Source organism: Salvelinus fontinalis, chromosome 14 (assembly GCF_029448725.1).
Source record: "Salvelinus fontinalis isolate EN_2023a chromosome 14, ASM2944872v1, whole genome shotgun sequence".
In the NCBI taxonomy this organism is placed as follows: domain Eukaryota; kingdom Metazoa; phylum Chordata; class Actinopteri; order Salmoniformes; family Salmonidae; genus Salvelinus; species Salvelinus fontinalis.
Window position 1 is genome coordinate 31,356,327 of NC_074678.1, and position 18,180 is coordinate 31,374,506.

Here is an 18,180-nt window from a genome sequence, read left to right on the forward strand (position 1 = left end):
CCTTAGCCAAATACATTTAAACTCAGTTTTTCACAATTCCTGACATTTAATCCTAGTAAAAAATCCCTGTCTTAGGTCAGTTAGGATCACCACTTTATTTTAAGAATGTGAAATGTCAGAATAATAGTAGAGAGAATGACTTATTTCAGCTTTTATTTCTTTCATCACATTCCCAGTAGGTCAGAAGTTTACATATACTCAATTAGTATTTGGTAGCATTGCCTTTAAATTGTTGAACTTGGGTCAAATGTTTCAGGTAGCCTTCCACAAGCTTCCCACAATAAGTTGGGTGAATGTTGGCCCACTCCTCCTTACACGCTTTATCAGTTCTGCCCACACATTTTCTATAGGATTGAAGTGGTCATTATGGTCAAACAGTTCTATTTTTGTTTCATCAGACCAGAGGATTTCTCCAAAAAGTATGATCTTTCTCCACATGTGCAGTTGCAAACCGTAGTCTGGCTTTTTATGGCAGTTTTGGAGCAGTGGCTTCTTCCTTGCTGAGCGGCCTTTCAGGTTAGGACTCATTGTCAAAATAGGACTCATTTTACTGTGGATATAGATACTTTTGTACCTGTTTCCTCCAGCATCTTCATAAGGTCCTTTGCTGTTATTCTGGGATTGATTTGCACTTCTCGCACCAAAGTATGTTCATCTCTAGGAGACTGTACGCGTCTCCTTCCTAAGCGGTTTGACAGCTGCTTGGTCCCATGGTGTTTATACTCGCATAATATTGTTTGTACAGATGAACGTGGTACCTTCAGACATTTGGAAATTGCTCCCAAGGATGAACCAGACTTGTGGAGGTCAACAATTGTTTTTACTGAGGTCTTGGCTGATTCATTTTGATTTTCCCATGATGTCAAGCAAAGAGGCAGTGAGTTTGAAGGTAGGCCTTGAAATACATCCACAGGTACACCTCCAATTGACTCAAATTATGTCAATTAGCCTATCAGAAGCTTCTAAAGCCATGACATAATTTTCTGGAATTTTCCAATCTGTTTAAAGGCAGTCAATTTAGTGTATGTTAACTTCTGACCCACTGGAATTGTGATACAGTGAATTATAAGTGAAATCTGTCTGTAAACAATTGTTGGACAAGGACATTGAATGTTCCTGAGTCGCTTAGTTACAGTTTTGACTTAAATCTGCTTGAAAATCTATAACAAGACTTGAAAATGGCTCTCTAGCAATGATCAACAACCTTGAGCTTGAATAATATAAAAAATTAATGTGCAAATATTGTACAATCCAGGTGTGCAAAGCGTTTAGAAACTTACCCAGAAAGACTCACATCACTGCCAAAGGTGATTCTAACATGTATTGACTCAGGAGGTTGAATACTTATCTAATCAAGATATATTAGAGTTCAATTGTTTTTTGTATTTTTTGTATTTTATTTTTTTACAAAGGGTTAGAATTTTTCTTCCACTTTGACAGAGTATTTTGTGTAGATCGTTGACAAAATGTTTTACAATTAAATCCATTTTAACCCCATTAACACAACAAAACGTGGGAAAAGTCAAGCTGTGCGAATATTTTCTTAAGGCACTGTATATGCACAGGATAGGCAGGATAGGCACTAATATTTAAGTAAACCACCTACATTTGGGCAACTATACACAATGTTTATTATGCTTTGACATTGTCAGCAAAAATAAATTACATAAACCAGATCTTTTCAATCTTTTTAATAGAAAGAGATAAACCCCCCCCAAAAAATACAAAAGGAAACAACTTACAGCATATTTACAGCACAAGTTTTTTTTACCCTCATATGTTATACCATATTTAACACAAAATTATAGCCGTTAGCTACTATAAACAATTTGATATCTGTCTGCATTGAATAACTAATTGTTGCATAATGTGGACAGTTTTCTACATACCCTGGGAGTAATACGTTCTATCTGTGTGGCTATAAAAATAGCCCAAGTTCACTTTCATGCAGTGCACAGGACACAGAGATATTGAGATTTGATGGTCAAGCTATTCAACACAATATCTCTAATCAACCATACCAGGACAATTTTTGACACATAAATATTTCTGTTTTGGGGTCTGACCGTCATGATTAATTAAGTTTGAGAGCCGACAAAATACTAAGAGATCGACCACATTTCATCTAACAGCACAGATGTGGTACAAACTAAGTGCAAACCCCAACACCAAGTGCATGTATGGTGGCACCGTTCCATGTCTGAGAATAACCATGTTTAGACAACGATGTAGCAAGTTCTTCAGTACTGTATTCATTCAACACAGATGAGGTACTTAAGCCCAATAGAAGAGAGCATTTCTATAGTGCAAGTTGGGCCAAGGATGCAGCTCAGCAGCAATAGAATTTTGTCCTTGTCTACATAACATAATGTGAACAAGAACCCCCCTGTCTTTCAGAGTTAGATCGCCGGAGAAGAATACATACCGACAAAAACTGGTGACAATCATGATCATGGATTTTCTAAATAAAACAGGAACAGTAAATGAAAACTGTTGATTTCTGCCTTTTACCAACTCACTCTATCGAGGGCTCTGGCTCTGCTGGCACTCCAACAATGTACTCCAGCAGCACCTGTCCACTATGGCCCACCTGACCAGACAACACAATGACTTGGCCATCCCTGCAGATCTCTTAAGAGGAGCCCATTCTCAGCATCTTGCTCTCTGTCACTGCCAAGGTCCCACCACAGTAGAACTCAAGTGCTGGGCTGTTGGCCTCTCAGACAGACAGTTCTCTCCAGGACCCTCAGCTCCCCTTCTCTCCCCCTCCTTGTCCGTCTCTCTACAGCGGTCCGGTTAGAGGGGTGCAGAAGTCATCTCTTTACCTTGGCGTCTTCTCGGATCTTCCATATCATGAGCTCCATGCAGGCGCAGGCGTCCTCACTGGAGTCATGACCTTCAACTGAAACAAGAGGGAAATGGCCTACTAGTGATTTGTTGACATGTGACGAATGTATATCATACAGAGGAACAATAAACAGTGTAATGAGGGTTTAGCTGCTCACCGCTGTCCTGTATGATGCGTTTGAGGTGGTCTGCCATGAGGTTCCTCAGGGCACGCTTGTATGGCAAGCCCAGGCGATGGGGGAACACGATGGCTGTGTCCACTACAGTGCTGTGTATGACCTACAAAGACATCATGAGATACAGAGTGAGGGCCATTACACAGACACACCTACCTATGTCGTACTATAGTTGTGAGGGTTGATTCTCATTCAAAATCCTATTTTCCCTAACCTCTTAACCTAATCCCTAAACAGACTTTTTTTTGCATTCTACCCCTTTTCTCCCCAATTTCGTGATATCCAATTGCAATCTTGTCTCATCGTTGCAACTCTCCAATGGGCTCGGGAGACGCGAAAGTCAAGTCATGCGTCATGACCCGCCAAACAACACTTCTTAACACTCGCCCGCTTAACCCGGAAGTCAGTCTATTCGTGTGAGGACTTCTGGTACTCACACGAATAGTATAGTAAAACACACACACGCAATGACCAAAGGGCAATCAGATTAGGGGAGTGTGTGCGTGTGTACCTTGAGGGCGAAGAGGTCACTCTCCAGGCTGTGTCCTATGAGGATGGACTCAGTGCTGAACATGTTGAGGATCACAGCCTGCACGTCTCTCAGGGTGATGGTCGCATTCTCCAGGTCCTCCTCTGTTACACCCGAAAACCTGCGCAAACCATGATGAAAAGTTGTATATTTGTCCTAGCGTGTGTATGCGCATATGCTAGATATTGTATATCTCCACACTCAAGATTGAAAAAAGTTAATCTTGATCCCTTACCGTGTGTTGTAGTCAACCACTTTGCTTTCGGGTTTGACAAATGTGTCATAGATGACTTTCAGCTCAGAGTTGATAACAGTCACCCTGGTCAGCTCCAGACCCTGCTTTGTGTAACACTATTACCAAGGAGAAAGAGAGCGACAAAGACAACACATTATATAAGGTATTAAGAGGCCCTCTCAGCACTCATACAGCTAATTGTGCCCAAAGAAAAGCAGTGCAGCAGCAAGCTCACCATCTCACAGTCCAGGGCGTAGACTCCACCATTGCCGTCTGGGGGCAGCTGTTTCTCAAAGGTCTGAACATAGCCGTCCAATGATTCTTTGCGTCCATCCTGAACGTGTTGCTGTGGACAGACAGGAGGCAAGGAGAAAAATCAAATGGCAGGTATTAGTTGATTCTTAAAATGTAACACAAACAGAGAAAGTATTCTGCTTCGAATGGAAGTCAAGCTCAATAAGTACCAGTCACAATGTGCCTTGGACACCACTGCCCCCTTGTGTTCCCATTGTTTCTCAGTTCAAACTCAGTATTGACATTATTACTGATCACACAGCAGAACTGTTAGGTGTGTTACCTTAGACACAGAGCAGCCAGGAGAGCCCACAGCCCCTGAGCAGCAGTTGTAGTTGGTCTCCCAGCCTCCTGACACTGTTACCACAGACACAAAGAAGCTCTTGCTAGTCCAATTCAAAATATGACACTACATTCAAATCCTAACATTCCTTTTACAACATGCACAAATTCAATAACTGCAAAAGTTCATAGACAAATACAGTAAGCTCCAAAGGTATTGGGATAGTGACACCATTTTAGTTGTTCTGGCTATGTACTCTAGCACTTGGATTTGAAATGATACAATGACTATGATGTTAGTGCAGAATGTCAGCTTTCATTTTTCATCCATTTCGGGTGAACTGCACTTTTTGTACATAGTCCCCCCATTTAAGTTTTGGTTGTGTTACAGATATATTTGTGCCCAATAGAAATGAATGGTAAATAATGTGTAATTTTGGTGTCACTTTTATTGTAAATAAGAATATAAGACATTAAAACAGGGGAGGTTAGCATTTTGGGGGGGGATATGATATTTGTGCTTCTGTAACTTTCTCACTCATCATTATTCATTCAGGACTATCCATAATCATGGTAGCAGCCACATGAATCTAGAAATGTTTAGAAACATATTCTATTCTTATTTACAATAAAAGTGACTCCAAGATGACACAATACATTATTTACAATTAATTCCTATTGGGCACAAAATACTCTGAAACACAACCAAAACAAGTCACAAGCTACGAATACGGGACCAAATACTGAACTTTTGACTACTTTAATACACACAAGTGAATTTGTCCCAATACATTTGGTGCCCTAAAATGAGGGGGGGGACTATGCACAAAAAGTGCTGTAATTTCTAAACAGTTCACCCGGTATGGATGAAAATACTCTCAAATTAAAGCTGTACTTTAACTCCAGTCATTGTATCATTTCAAAGTGCTGAAGTACAGAGCCAAAACCAAAAAATTGCCACTAACCTCATTTCCAGCCAACCATTTCATGCGGATGAATTACCTGACGCATTACAATCGTGCTGATGGAAACATGAAATGTCGTTAATTTTATAAATGACCACAATTTGTTCATTCGACATGGTGGGATCTTTTTGGGTCTGTAAAATTAACTGTGAGGTGGAAACGCTTTTATGCGCAAATATTGATATAATAACTATCATATCAAAGTAAACTAGGAGTCACACTATGACATGTTGTTTGGTCCTCCCACTATGACTCATCGGGAAAGCATGCAGTTTATTAGGCTACAGGTGAAATAAGTGATGAACTTCACAGGGTGGTGAAAGTGCACGCTGATGAGCTTGATGCTCAGTTCCAATAAATATCAAGGGTCTTATTCTGGTGACATGATCAGATGCTTGGCTGCTGTTTGACAAATACAAATAATATCTCTCTCATCCATAATAATCTCATAATGTAGGTAGCCTACCCGCACTATCTGAGTGGATACATTTGCTATATAATGCAACAGTTTTTTTTTTGACAAGACCATCAGTAAAGTTGAAAAAGCGATGGAAACCCATTTAACTTTTATTTTTCATTTGGTATATGGGAATTTAACGGCAAAAGTTACACTACATTAACAAAAGTATGTGGACATGTGCTCGTCGAACATCTCATTCCAAAATCATGGCATTAATATGGAGTTGGTCCCCCCTCTGCTGTTTTCCACTAGATGTTGGAACATTGATGTGGGCACTTGCTTCCATTCAGCAACAAGAGCATTAGTGAGGTAAGGCACTGATGTTGGGCGATTAGGCCTGGCTCGCAGTCGGTATTCCAATTCATCCCAAAGGTGTTCGACGGGGTTGAGGTCAGGTCTCTGTGCAGGCCAGTCAACTTCTTCCACAGCGATCAACAAACCATTTCTGTATGGACCTCGTTTTGTACACATTGTCATTCTGAAACAGGAAAGGGCCTTCCCCAAACTGTTGCCACCATGTTAGAAGTACAGAAACATCTAGAATGTCATTGTATGCTGTAGCGTTAAGATTTCCCTTCCCTGGAACTAAGGGGCCTAGCCCGAACCATGAAAAACAGCCCCAGACCATTATTCCTCCTCCACCAAACTTTACAGTTGGAACTATGCATTGGGGCAGATAGTTCTTCTGGCATCCGCCAAACCCAGATTCATCTGTCAAACTGACATATGGTGAAGCTTGATTCATCACTCCAGAAAACACGTTTCCACTGGTCCAGAGTCCAATGGCGGCGAGCTTTACACCACTCCAGCCGACGCTTGGCATTGCGCATGGTGATCTTAGGCTTGTGTGCGGCTGCTTGGCCATGGCTGTGTGCTAGATTTTAATACACCTGTCAGCAACGGTGTGGCTGAAATAGCCAAATCCACCCATTTGCAGGGGAGTCCACTTACTTTTGTATATATAGTGTATTTTTATATGCACTACGTCGTCACGCACAGCCTTTTATCCGCAAAAGGTCTGTTTGCTCGAAACATCTCTGGTGGGAAAACGCACATATTGTTTGATGCAGATTTTAGAATATTTGCATGAAAATCTGTTGGAAATTGGATGGAAACCTAGCTAGTGTCCAAATACTTTGGAAACTCACTGTATACATACAGACAGACCTACCTTTATGTCTGCGCAGACGGCCCCAGTGATGATTACACTCCTCCTTGCGAACACAGTTGCCGTTGGCGTTGATCTTATACTCGGCCCCACATCGACAGCACACCTTGGCAAAAGCTTTGAACAAATCAAAAAATCTGTTAGTCTGGCAGAGAAGGATTTGATCCAACCAGACTAAGGAGGGTGTGTGTAGGTGCTTTGTAGAGACTTACGGTCAACATTCTTCTTTTCTGGGACGTTGTGGACCACGGCTCGACCTGAGCGCTCAGGGTGTGGCCTGGGGTATCCATGCTCCTGCAGCTGCTCCTCCGTCATCAGATAGTCCCTCAGCTTCCTGTACAGCCTGACACCTGCAGCCGTGCAGACAACACATAGCTACAATACAAAGCCCCTCATGCATAATCAAACATCTACTGCCTGTAATACCAGCTCCAACCAGAGGTGGACTAGCTACTCACCACTGAGTTTCTCCTCCTGTTGCTTGCCAGTCCTGTTGACGGTGAAGCTGGTCTTGGCAGCGAGGCGTCCCCCCAGAACTTCCTCATGGGACTGGGCCTTCCTGTTCCCCACCACTGCAGGGCTCCCTGAAAGAAGACAAGCAGGCTGATTAGACTCTGATCTATGTCAGTTTGGTTCTTTTCACCTAAAGGTTGCCATTTTTGGAGGGAGATTTTATCCTAGATCTGTGCAAAAGGGCAACGACTTACAGAAGCGCTGCAACTACACCAAACACCATCTGTTAGTAATTGCTACATAGTTAATATATGTGTCAGTGACATACTGGCAACGGGTGAGGTGGGGGAGCTGCTCTTGCTGCGTAGCTTCTTCAGTGTGTTGACTGCCACGTTGAGGTAGATGTTCTTACTGCTGCTCCGGTCACACACCACCTTCTCCTCCTCCAGGGCCTAGAGACACAGTTCACTGTTAGAACTTCAACTCACATCAAATTTTTCACAAACATAACTCATCCACCCTTTTCTAAAATGGGATACCACTAACAGTGCTATGAGCACACATACTTAACTGTAGACATGGATAAATTAAATGATACATCAGTTCAACCCTGTGTGGTCTCACATACCATTTGGAAGGCCAAGTCTTCAGAGGGGCAGAACTTCATACACTCATCTATAAAGTTGTTGAGGTATCGCTGGCGGACGTTGGTGGGCACTTTGGCTCCAAACTCAGTGGGAATCACTGGGCGCTTCATTGCAGAGCTCTGAGAAGATCATAAAAATAATGTCAACTAAATAGACACAAATATCATGTTTTCATGATAATGTTCTGACATACTATAAATTCCTGGCGTTACCTTCATTGTGGGAGTGTGTGCCACCCTCTTCTGTGCAATAGTGGTGGTGGTCTTTGACAAGATGCCGGCTGATGTCTGGGCCTTCACAGAGACACCTCCTGGGAGGGTCCTGGGGGGCGACAACACTCTGCTGCCTGCTAGCTTTGCCTCGACAAGACCTGCAGTCAGATAAAGAAAGGTTTCTCAACAACACAGTCCTTAAATTACACTTTTCTGGTCTCATAATTTTGGGCTATTGTAATGCATACAAACTCTGTGTTAGATCAGGGTTTCCCAAACTCGGTCCTGGGGCCCCTGTGTGCACGTTTTGGTTTTTGCCCTAGCACTACAAAGCTGATTCAAATAACCAACTCATCATCAAGGTTTGATTACTTGAATCAGGCAGGGGGGGGCAGAACTGAGTTTGGGAAACCCTGTGTTAGATGACATGACCATATATGGGGTGAAAGATAGAAAGGCCTTAGGCCAAGCATTCTTACCAGACTTGGAGGAGGATGGTAAGGGGTTGGGGCGGTGGGCTACTCTCTTCCTCTCCCCAGGGAAGGGGCTGAGGCTTGGCCTGGGTCTGGGTCTGGGTGTAGAGGCAGTCTTCACGGCTGCTGCAAGCTGAGATGCCTGCTGCTGGGCAATCTGCATGCGCTGGTAACAGATCTCCTGGGCAGTCAGTCTCCTGTACGGCGGAGGCTTTGGTGTTGCCTCAGTCTGAAACACAGAATCCAGTTTGTATTCAATGAAAGGCTTTTTGGTACGGTGGTTACCATAGAGATGTGGGTAAATACCAGAGAACAAACTCACACTTCCTTTCGCGGAGAAATGTGAAACCCTCTTCTTCTGCCCAGGAAAGAGAGTAGTTTGATTGCTGTCTGTGGCATCCTCATCATCAGAATCTTTAGAGGGCTGGGAAGGGAGAGGAAAAACTGAGCAGATTTACATCTCACACAATATTTAATGAACAGAATATTGGAAACAAACATTACATTCAGTGCCATTCTAAAATGAATTACACACATTTTACTGACCTGTATGAACAGGATACACTGCAGTGAATGCTAACCTAAGGAAATATTGTACAAAACAAATTACAATGAAGGGAGATGGCAATCTATGGGTACCTTGGCTTGCCTTCCCTTGTCCTCTGTCTTCACATCCTTGGATTCATTGAAGATCCGTAAGCACTCCTCCATTGGGTCATCATCCAGGTCAAAGTCCATGTCCACCTGCAAACCGGAGTAGTCCACCCCACCACCATCCATGTCATCATAGCCTCTGTCATCCTCTGGACCAACGTCATCATCCTCTGAGGATGAGGGGGTGAGCTCTGAGGCATTCCTCTTATTCAAATGCCCCCTCTTGAAAGCAGCAGCTGACTTCCTCACAATTTTCTCCTCCTCGTCATCCTCCTCGCGTTTCTCCTCTGCACTCTCATCCCCAAACAGATCTACGTGACTCAGAGATCTTTGTTTCACCTTTCCTGTTTTGCCATCCGAGAAGCTTCTGCTGTTTTTCTTCACCTTGTCTTTACTGCTGTTAGAACTGTTAGAACTCCCTTTGCTAACTTTATTGGAGCCCTTTTCTCTTCCACTGCTGTCATGTTTACCATTCTTGTGTTCTTTAAACTTTGAAGAGTCCTTTTCCTTGTCTGAAGTCTTCAGTTTTTTACTATCCCCACCCCCCTTTTCTGTCTCACTCTTGCTTGACGCCCCTTTTACTTTGTCTGTCCTTAGCTTAATCTTTCCATCACTTCTCTTTTCTTCCTGTCCCTCCTTGCCTTTGTCTATGGATTTATCCTTCATCTTGCTTTTCTCCTCTTCTTTCTTTCCATGATTCTTGCTGTCCTTCTTTGCAGTTTCGTGGCTTGATTTCTTTGAATCACTTATTTTCTTACTGTCCCCTGCTCCTTTTTCTTTACTACCACCATTCTTTTTACTGGACTCCTTTTCAGATTTATGCACCTTCTCTACTTTGATGCTCTTCATGTGGCTGGTTTTACCTGGCACTTTTTCAGTCTCTGGCTTATCTTTTTGCCTTGCTACTTCCTGGTTCTCCAAGTCTTCCTGCTCTTTAGCCTCCAAACTCCTCTGTTGTTTCAGCCCACCTAGAGCTCTTTCTGTCCGCTCTCCTCTCCCTGGCCCAGAGGCTTCCTCCACTGACCCACTGCTGCTCTTCCTCCTCTGCAGACGGCTGAGAGAGGTGGGTCGATACTCTGTCCCAGAGCTCTCCTCATCAGACTCAGAGAAACTGGCAGTGTACTTCAGTGGGTCTGGTATCACCTGTCGAGGCTTCTTGGTGGTTGGCACATATTCCTCATCCGTTGACAGCTTTCCTGTCCCTGACAGGTGAGGTCTTTTCTTCCCTTCTCCCTTAGAAGCACCTGTCCTCTGGTCTTTCTTACCCTTGACAGCAATTTTAGCTGAATAGTTGGAGAGAGGGTCATATTCCATGTCTGTGGATGGTTTAGAATTATCCACTGTGTACTTGTTCTTGGAGAAGGCTGCATTATTGGAGTACTTAGGACTAGTAGGGGGAGAGGGTAGATGAGGAGATCGTGTTCGAGGAGCAGGCTTTTTCAAAGCTGTTTTGGAAACCGAGGTGGGCACATATTCCATGGAGCTGGCATGGTTGTCCATGCTGTCAGAGTCCAAGGTGTACTTACTGGAGCGAGGGGTGGGATTGTAATCAGTTGTTGTAGTCATCTGATAACTGCCTGGGTCATACGCCAAGTAGGATGCCACAGCCTGTGGTTTTGGCCAGTTAGCCATCACTTTGGGGGAACTGGCAGTAGGGTCATATTCCTGGTCCCCAGTTCTCGAGAGTGGTTTTTGCACCACCTTGGGGGAACTGGCAGTAGGATCATATTCCTGGTCTCCAGTTTGTGAGAGTGGTTTCAGGAACACTTTAGGAGAACTGGCAGAAGGGTCATATTCCTGGTCCCCAGTTCTCGAGAGTGGTTTTTGCACCACCTTGGGGGAACTGGCAGTAGGATCATATTCCTGGTCTCCAGTTTGTGAGAGTGGTTTCAGGAACACTTTAGGAGAACTGGCAGAAGGGTCATATTCCAGGTCCCCGATTTGTGAGAGCTTCTTCTTTTCCCGCTCCACCTCACTGCGTACCGCCTCAATAGCACGATTGACCAACTCAAGCTCGAGGGCACCCATGTCCACTGTTGCAGCAGCAGGCTCCCCATTCTGTTGCTCCTCTGGTCTTACTACCTCTGGGTTGAATGGGTCATAGCCACCTTGCTCTGAAGGAACCCATTAGATACCAATTAGGATTAGCAAATTGTCAAGCATGTTCTATAGTAAGCATAATGCACATTTTTACAGTACTCTAACATTTCAGTTGAATGTTATATTATGTCCCTACCTTGCATAAGAATAAGGTTTCAAATGCCATTGTCAACAAACCTAAAGTCACAACACGCAGAACCATTGAGTTCAACGGGTAAACATAAGTACACCCCGTTACCTCACTCTGACTTCACTAGTTAACAGTTAACATGTACTAGCTAGCTAGTTAGCTAGCTAGCTATTTCAGCCATAACGAATTACACAGCATAGCCGATTGAGGATGTATTTAATGTACAAGATGTGATATCAACCCCTAAGTAAGGCGAAATATATTTTTTATATTTCACAATGGTCAAAATATTTAGCTAAACACTGTAGCTAACGTTATGCAGCCACTGCGACATAAACACTGGCTAGCTAGCTAACATAGTTAAGTTAGAATACAAAATAAATGCAAGTCACCCTTTTGTTTGGAGTAAAGTTCTTTTGATGTTCTAGTGTCATTTGAGCCATAAGACGCACGTCTATATTTGCTGTGTCTGAAGTGACAGTATGGTCTGTTGCAACCATATTTGCCGCTTTTCCCATGGCAGCTATCCGTGTAAAACGGGCAGTCAATTCCACGGAAGAAACCGGTGGATCTCAGCATAGTCTTCCTAGACCTCTCATACCCGCAGAATCGAAACTGACAATTTGGTGTAGTTCGTTTCTTAGTTGTAATAAATCGAGAGGAATCCACTTGTCACATAGCTAAGTGCATGTAAAACAACAATACAGCATCCCTACGACGCCATGTTGGATGGCCAAAGAAGCTATCGCGAGAAGCCACACGTCGCACATATAGACGTAAATGAGAATACCAAGTACTTGCCTGTGGAAATTCAGGCCATGGCAATGAGAACACATGGGTATAAGAAAGCTACCCACGGCATACTTATGTTCAAAATTTGGTCGGTTCATTTTCACCTTGAAATTGTGTTAATTTGCCATCTCATTGTATAAACGTGACTAAGGACTTACGAAAGTGACTGAACATTAACAGTTCACCCTGATATCGCAGCCTTGCTGACACAGGTATCAGCAATACTAGCTACCTCACGCTTCTGCAAAAAAAAACTGGTAGCCTTCTAAGTCTGTGTAGTCAGTGTGTACAATGAGTTGAGGCCCAGTAGTCGGGTCCAAGGTTAGGCTAATGTGTTCAGTTTTCCTTCTGGTGTTTACACAGGCAGCCAGATGTTGTGTTTTCTTCACTAATTGGTCTATTGACCAATCAGAGCTGAAAAAAACTGCTGTGATTTGTCAAAAGACCAGTGGGTGTGTGCGTGTGGGGAGGGGGTTCAGAATTGGGCTGCCTGTGTAAACGCAATATTCTATAGCATAATACATGTGACTCAGATCTGAGTTCACCATTAAAGAAACCAGACAAAAGTTTATTTCACAAAAAGGTACTTTTTTTTCAGTCCTTATATGGTTATCAGAACAGCTGACGGCTTGATGAGAAACTGCACTCATCCTAATCAAACATGTAGGTTGGGCTATAGGAGAATGAAAACATTGTTTACCAGAATTGCACTGTTTTGAGATTGTTTGAAAGAGATGTTACCACATTCAAACTTTAAATGGATATATATATATATCCATCACAAAATAAACCCATTTACTTTAAGTCTGAATGTTCAATTTTGTTGCCAAAATTGTACTCAGAATTTTGGCAAAAATGAGTTTAAACCTAATACGACGCCAATTAAGGATATGAGTCTATAAAATCAATAGAAACATAAACAAATAATATGCCCACTTTAAAATAAAAAAGGCCACATAATGGGCATGCACGCAGTAACCCAACCATACCTTCCTGAGCTGAACCTCAAAGTCACCGACTCGCATACGAGGCAAGCTCTGCCCTTTTATACATGTTCTTCACCTGTTGCGCACAGCTGATCAATTAAACCAATCAATTATGCAAATTGTTGGGCTATGTAGATGTAACGGATGTGAAATGGCTAGCTAGTTAGCGGTGGTGCCCGCTAATAGCCTTTCAATCGGTGACGTCACTTGCTCTGAGACCTTGAAGCAGTGGTTACCCTTGCTCAGCAAGGGCCGCGGCTTTTGTGGAGCGATGGGTAACGATGCTTCTTGGGTGACTGTTGTTGATGTGTGCAGAGGGTCCCTGGTTCGCGCCCGGGTCGGGGCGAGGGAACAGACTAAAGTTAAACTGTTACATTTACCTAATAATAATAAATTAGAATGTATGAAACTTTCATAGCGCTTTTCTATTATCAGGGCTATGCTTAGGCTATTAACCCTCCTGCTGTGTTCCGGTCGAATTGGACTGATTTACAATTTTTCTCTGAAAAATGTAGTTAATTTAATCTGATTGTCATAAGGTTCCATGACTGTGTCCACACAGGGCATCTGAACACACAAAATACATTTGGGTGATTTTCATAAAATTTGGGGTGTTTTATTTGACTTTTGTACACATGTGGTGTTCCCGGTCAAAAATGACCAGTCATTAGAAATTAATAGGTGAGACTACAATTAGTGTAAAAAATGTAGTTCAGGCACATGCCCATTCATCGGACGGACACACGTCCTCTCCCAGACCCCCACATGCATTAAACTGACAATGAAGATGCATTAGAGGAGAAAGTAGTCTGGAATAAATGAGTATTTGTTATAGCCAAAATAATCCATATATTATGCTTTTTTTAACTTAAAAAACGAGTTGTATGAGCTCAGGTCAATGAGGCCATAAATATCAAATAGAAATTCAAAACGTATAATGTTCACAAGAACTTAAGTTGATAAAAAAGATCTAACACAACATTAGGTGATAATATATGGATTGTTATGGATTTATAATCAGCTATAAACTATAATCATTTTGTAGCGGGAACACAGAATTAATTAACATGAAACGAACACAATAGGAGGGTTAATTAGACTATAAGGAACAAACTTTTTTTCATGATAGACATTCAAGTAAATAAGTCGATTAAAAGCAAATGCATGCATTTTATTACTGTGTATAGTTGTCTTGGACTTTTCTTGAAATAGTTTTGTGTCTGTCACAAATGACAAATTAGAACGCAATACGCAATTGTTTATGACGCTTAGACCGCTCCAATGTATGTCCTTGCCGAATTTTCGAAATGCACCATTAACGGGGAAAATTCTGAACACAAAATGTAGTAAGCTAGCTAGAGGATGGTTTCCATCGACAATATGTTTGCTACCGCAAATAATGATTTCAGCAACGGGTTGAATGTCTCTTCTCGGCCTCTATTCCTGGGTTTTGATGTGGCAATCCTTATCAAGACCGTTGGGTTTTTATTCTGCTCGGGCCTCATACTGTGGTGCTTATGGGATATATGGAGAAGAAAGGATGAAGACTTCGACGACACAGATTTGTTGTAAGTTTAGAAACACGTTTGTTTTCGTGTGTGTTTGCGTGTGTGTGAGAGAGATACCCCATTTGCCCCCTAGACACAACATAACAAACAAAAACGGGTCACAACTCCTGCAGCTCTGTCGGACGCTGGGTATGTACATAGTCAATGGTAGGCTTCGAGAGGACTCCTACGGTAGGTACACATATAGCGCATCTCTTGGCAGTAATACTGTAGACTACTTTATCACTGACCTCAACCCAGAGCCTATTAGAGCGTTCACACTCAGTCCACTGACAGCCCTATCAGATCACAGCAAAATCGCACTCCACCTGAACATAGCTATGCTCAATCATGAGGCATCAACGCCGAAGGAACTGAATAATATTAAGAAATCCAATGGGTGGAAGAAAATTAGTGTTGAAATCTACAACAACAAAAAAAGTTGCAACAACAAATTCAATCCCTTCTAGACAATTTCCTGGACAAAATGTTTCACTGTAATAGTGAAGGTGCAAACATGGCAGTAGAACACCTAAACAGTATTGTAACGACCCTGGGTTTATAAACGCGGAAATCGACTCTGCCGCTTGAGCATGCTTTTGCAGCACAGTCGATAGCGCGCCGGATCTCGGGCTAGAAGGTCGAGGGTTCGAGACCTGCTCCCTGCTGTTTCATTACAGTATATTTGACCTCTCGGCTTCCCTATCAGATCAAAACATCAAAACACAAGCAGACAACCTAAGAAAATTAACAATGACAAATTGTTTGATGAAGAATGCAAAAACGTAAGAAAGAAATTGAGAAACCTATCCAATCAAAAACATAGAGACCCAGAAAACCAGAGCATAGGCCTTCACTATGGTGAACCACTAAAATAATAAACAACAACACAAAGAGCTATCTATCCAAAATGGAGATGTATGGATAAACCACTTCTCCAATCTTTTGGGCTCTATAACAAAGAACAGCAAAAACATATACACGATCAAATACAAATCTTAGAATCAACTATTAAAGACTACCAGAACCCACTGGATTCTCCAATTATATTTAATGAACTACAGGACAAAATACAATCCCTCCAACCCAAAAAGGCATATGGTTTTGATGATATCTGAAATGAAATGATAAAATATACAGACCACAAATTCCAATTGGCTATACTTAAACTCTTTAACATCATCCTCAGCTCTAGCATATTCCCCAATATTTGGAACCAAGGAAAGATCACCCCTGTAACGTTCTTCGTCGGGCGAAAGAGAGGAGGACCAAAATGCAGCGTGATGATTATCCATTTTAATAGAGTACCTTAACAACGAACAAAAAAACAATAAACAGACAAAATGAACGAAGACGAAACAGTCTCGTAACGTGAACACAGTAACAGGAACAATAACCCACAATACAAAACAGACTACCTAAATATGGCTCCCAATCTGAGACAATGACTAACACCTGCCTCTGATTGAGAACCATATCAGGCCAAACACATAGAAACAGACAAACTAGACATACAACATAGAATGCCCACTCATATCACACCCTGACCAAACAAAACATAGAAACATACAACGCAAACTATGGTCAGGGCGTGACAACCCCAATCCACAAAAGTGGAGACAAATTTGACCCCAATAATTACCTTGGGATATGCGTCAACAGCAACCTTGGGAAAATCCTCTGCATTATAATTAACACCAGACTCGTACATTTCCTCAGTGAAAACAATATACTGAGCAAATGTCAAATTGGAAAACATACAACATTATAAAATCCAAATACACAAACAACAAGTGTGTCGTTAAAATTGGCAAAAAACACACACATTTCTTTCCACAGGGCCGGTGGGTGAGAGAGGGATACAGCTTAAGACCCACCCTCTTCAACATATACAGTACCAGTCAAAAGTTTGAACACACCTACTCATTTAAGGGTTTTTCTTAATTTTTTTTCAATTTTCTACATTGTAGAATAATAAACTATGAAATAACACATATGGAATCATGTAGTAACCAAAAAAGTGTAAAACAAATCCAAATATATTTTAGATGTTAGATTCTTCAAAATAGCCACACTTTGCCTTGATGACAGCTTTGAAGGAGTTCCCACATATACTGAGCACTTGTTGGATGCTTTTCCTTCACTCTGCGGTACAACTCATCCCAAACCATCTCAATTGGGTTGAGGTCGGCTGATTGTGGAGGCCAGGTCATCTGATGCAGACACCATCACTCTCCATCTTGGTCAAATAGGCCTTACACAGCCTGGAGGTGTGTTGGGTCATGATCCTGTTGAAAAACAAATGATAATCCCACTAAGTGCAAACCAGATGGGATGGCATATTGCTGAAGAATGCTGTGGTAGCCATGCTGGTTAAGTGTGCCTTGATATTGAAATAAATCACAGAGAGTGTCACCAGCAAAGCACCCCCACACCATCACACCTCCTCCTCCATGCTTCAGGGTAAGAATTAAACATGCTGAGATCATCTGTTTACCTACTGTGCGTCTCACAAAGACACGGCAGTTGGGAAAAAAATCTCAATTTTGGTCTCATCAGACCAAAGGACAGATATCCACCGGTCTAATGTCCATTGCTCGTGTTTCTTGGCCCAAGCAAGTCTCTTCTTATTATTGGTGTCCTTTGTAGTGGTTTCTTTGCAGCAATTAGTCCATGAAGGCCTGGTTCACGCAGTATCCTCTGAACAGTTGATGTTGAGATGTGTCTGTTACTTGAAATCTGTGAAGAATTTATTTGGGATGCAATTTCTGAGGCTGGCAACTCTAATGAACTTATCCTCTGCAGCAGAGGTAACACTGGGTCTTCCTTTCCTGTGGCGGTCCTCGTAAGAGCCAGTTTCTTCATAGCGCTTAATGGTTTTTGTGACTGCACTTGAAGAAACTTTCAAAGTTCTTGACATTTTCCAGATTGACTGACCTTCATGTTTTAAGGTAATGATGGACTGTTGTTTCTCTTTGCTTACTTGAGCTATTCTTGCCATAAAATGGACTTGGTCTTTTACCAAATAGGCCTATCTTCTGTTTACCGCTCCTACCTTGTCACAACACAACTGATAGGCTCACATACATTACGAAGGAAATAAATGACACAAATGAACTTTTAACAAGGCACACCTGATAATAGAAATGCATTCCAGGTGAATACCTCATGAAGCTGGCTGTGAATGCCAAGTGTGCAAAGTTGTCCTCAAGGCAAAGGGTGGCAACTTC

The 18,180-nt window shown here is 42.2% G+C and overlaps 1 protein-coding gene across 1 annotated transcript; it reads right to left on the reverse strand.

Annotated features, from left to right (window-relative positions):
- Positions 1–1,676: 1,676 nt before the first annotated feature.
- Positions 1,677–12,363, reverse strand: LOC129810625 (RNA exonuclease 1 homolog). The gene is made up of 16 exons (XM_055861323.1): positions 12,018–12,363; positions 9,381–11,509; positions 9,064–9,165; positions 8,748–8,970; positions 8,269–8,426; positions 8,038–8,175; positions 7,738–7,861; positions 7,415–7,540; positions 7,169–7,306; positions 6,960–7,073; positions 4,365–4,438; positions 4,023–4,133; positions 3,788–3,903; positions 3,535–3,673; positions 3,006–3,126; positions 1,677–2,902 (listed from the first exon to the last, which is right to left on the reverse strand). The coding sequence occupies exons 1-16, from the start codon at positions 12,202–12,204 to the stop codon at positions 2,814–2,816; spliced, it is 4,089 nt and encodes a 1,362-aa protein (XP_055717298.1). The 5' UTR covers positions 12,205–12,363; the 3' UTR covers positions 1,677–2,813.
- Between the last annotated feature and the right edge of the window lie 5,817 nt (positions 12,364–18,180).

What these genes read in the sequence shown, in the direction of transcription:
- LOC129810625 (XM_055861323.1), bottom strand. Translation starts at nt 12,204, where the DNA reads ATGCTGAGATCCACCGGTTTCTTCCGTGGAATTGACTGCCCGTTTTAC. An exon ending in CCGTCTGCGCAGACATAAAG is followed by an intron (nt 4,439 to 6,959) that starts GTAGGTCTGTCT and finishes CTGTGGTAACAG; the next exon opens with TGTCAGGAGGCTGGGAGACC. An exon ending in ACGCCCTGGACTGTGAGATG is followed by an intron (nt 3,904 to 4,022) that starts GTGAGCTTGCTG and finishes CCTTGGTAATAG; the next exon opens with TGTTACACAAAGCAGGGTCT.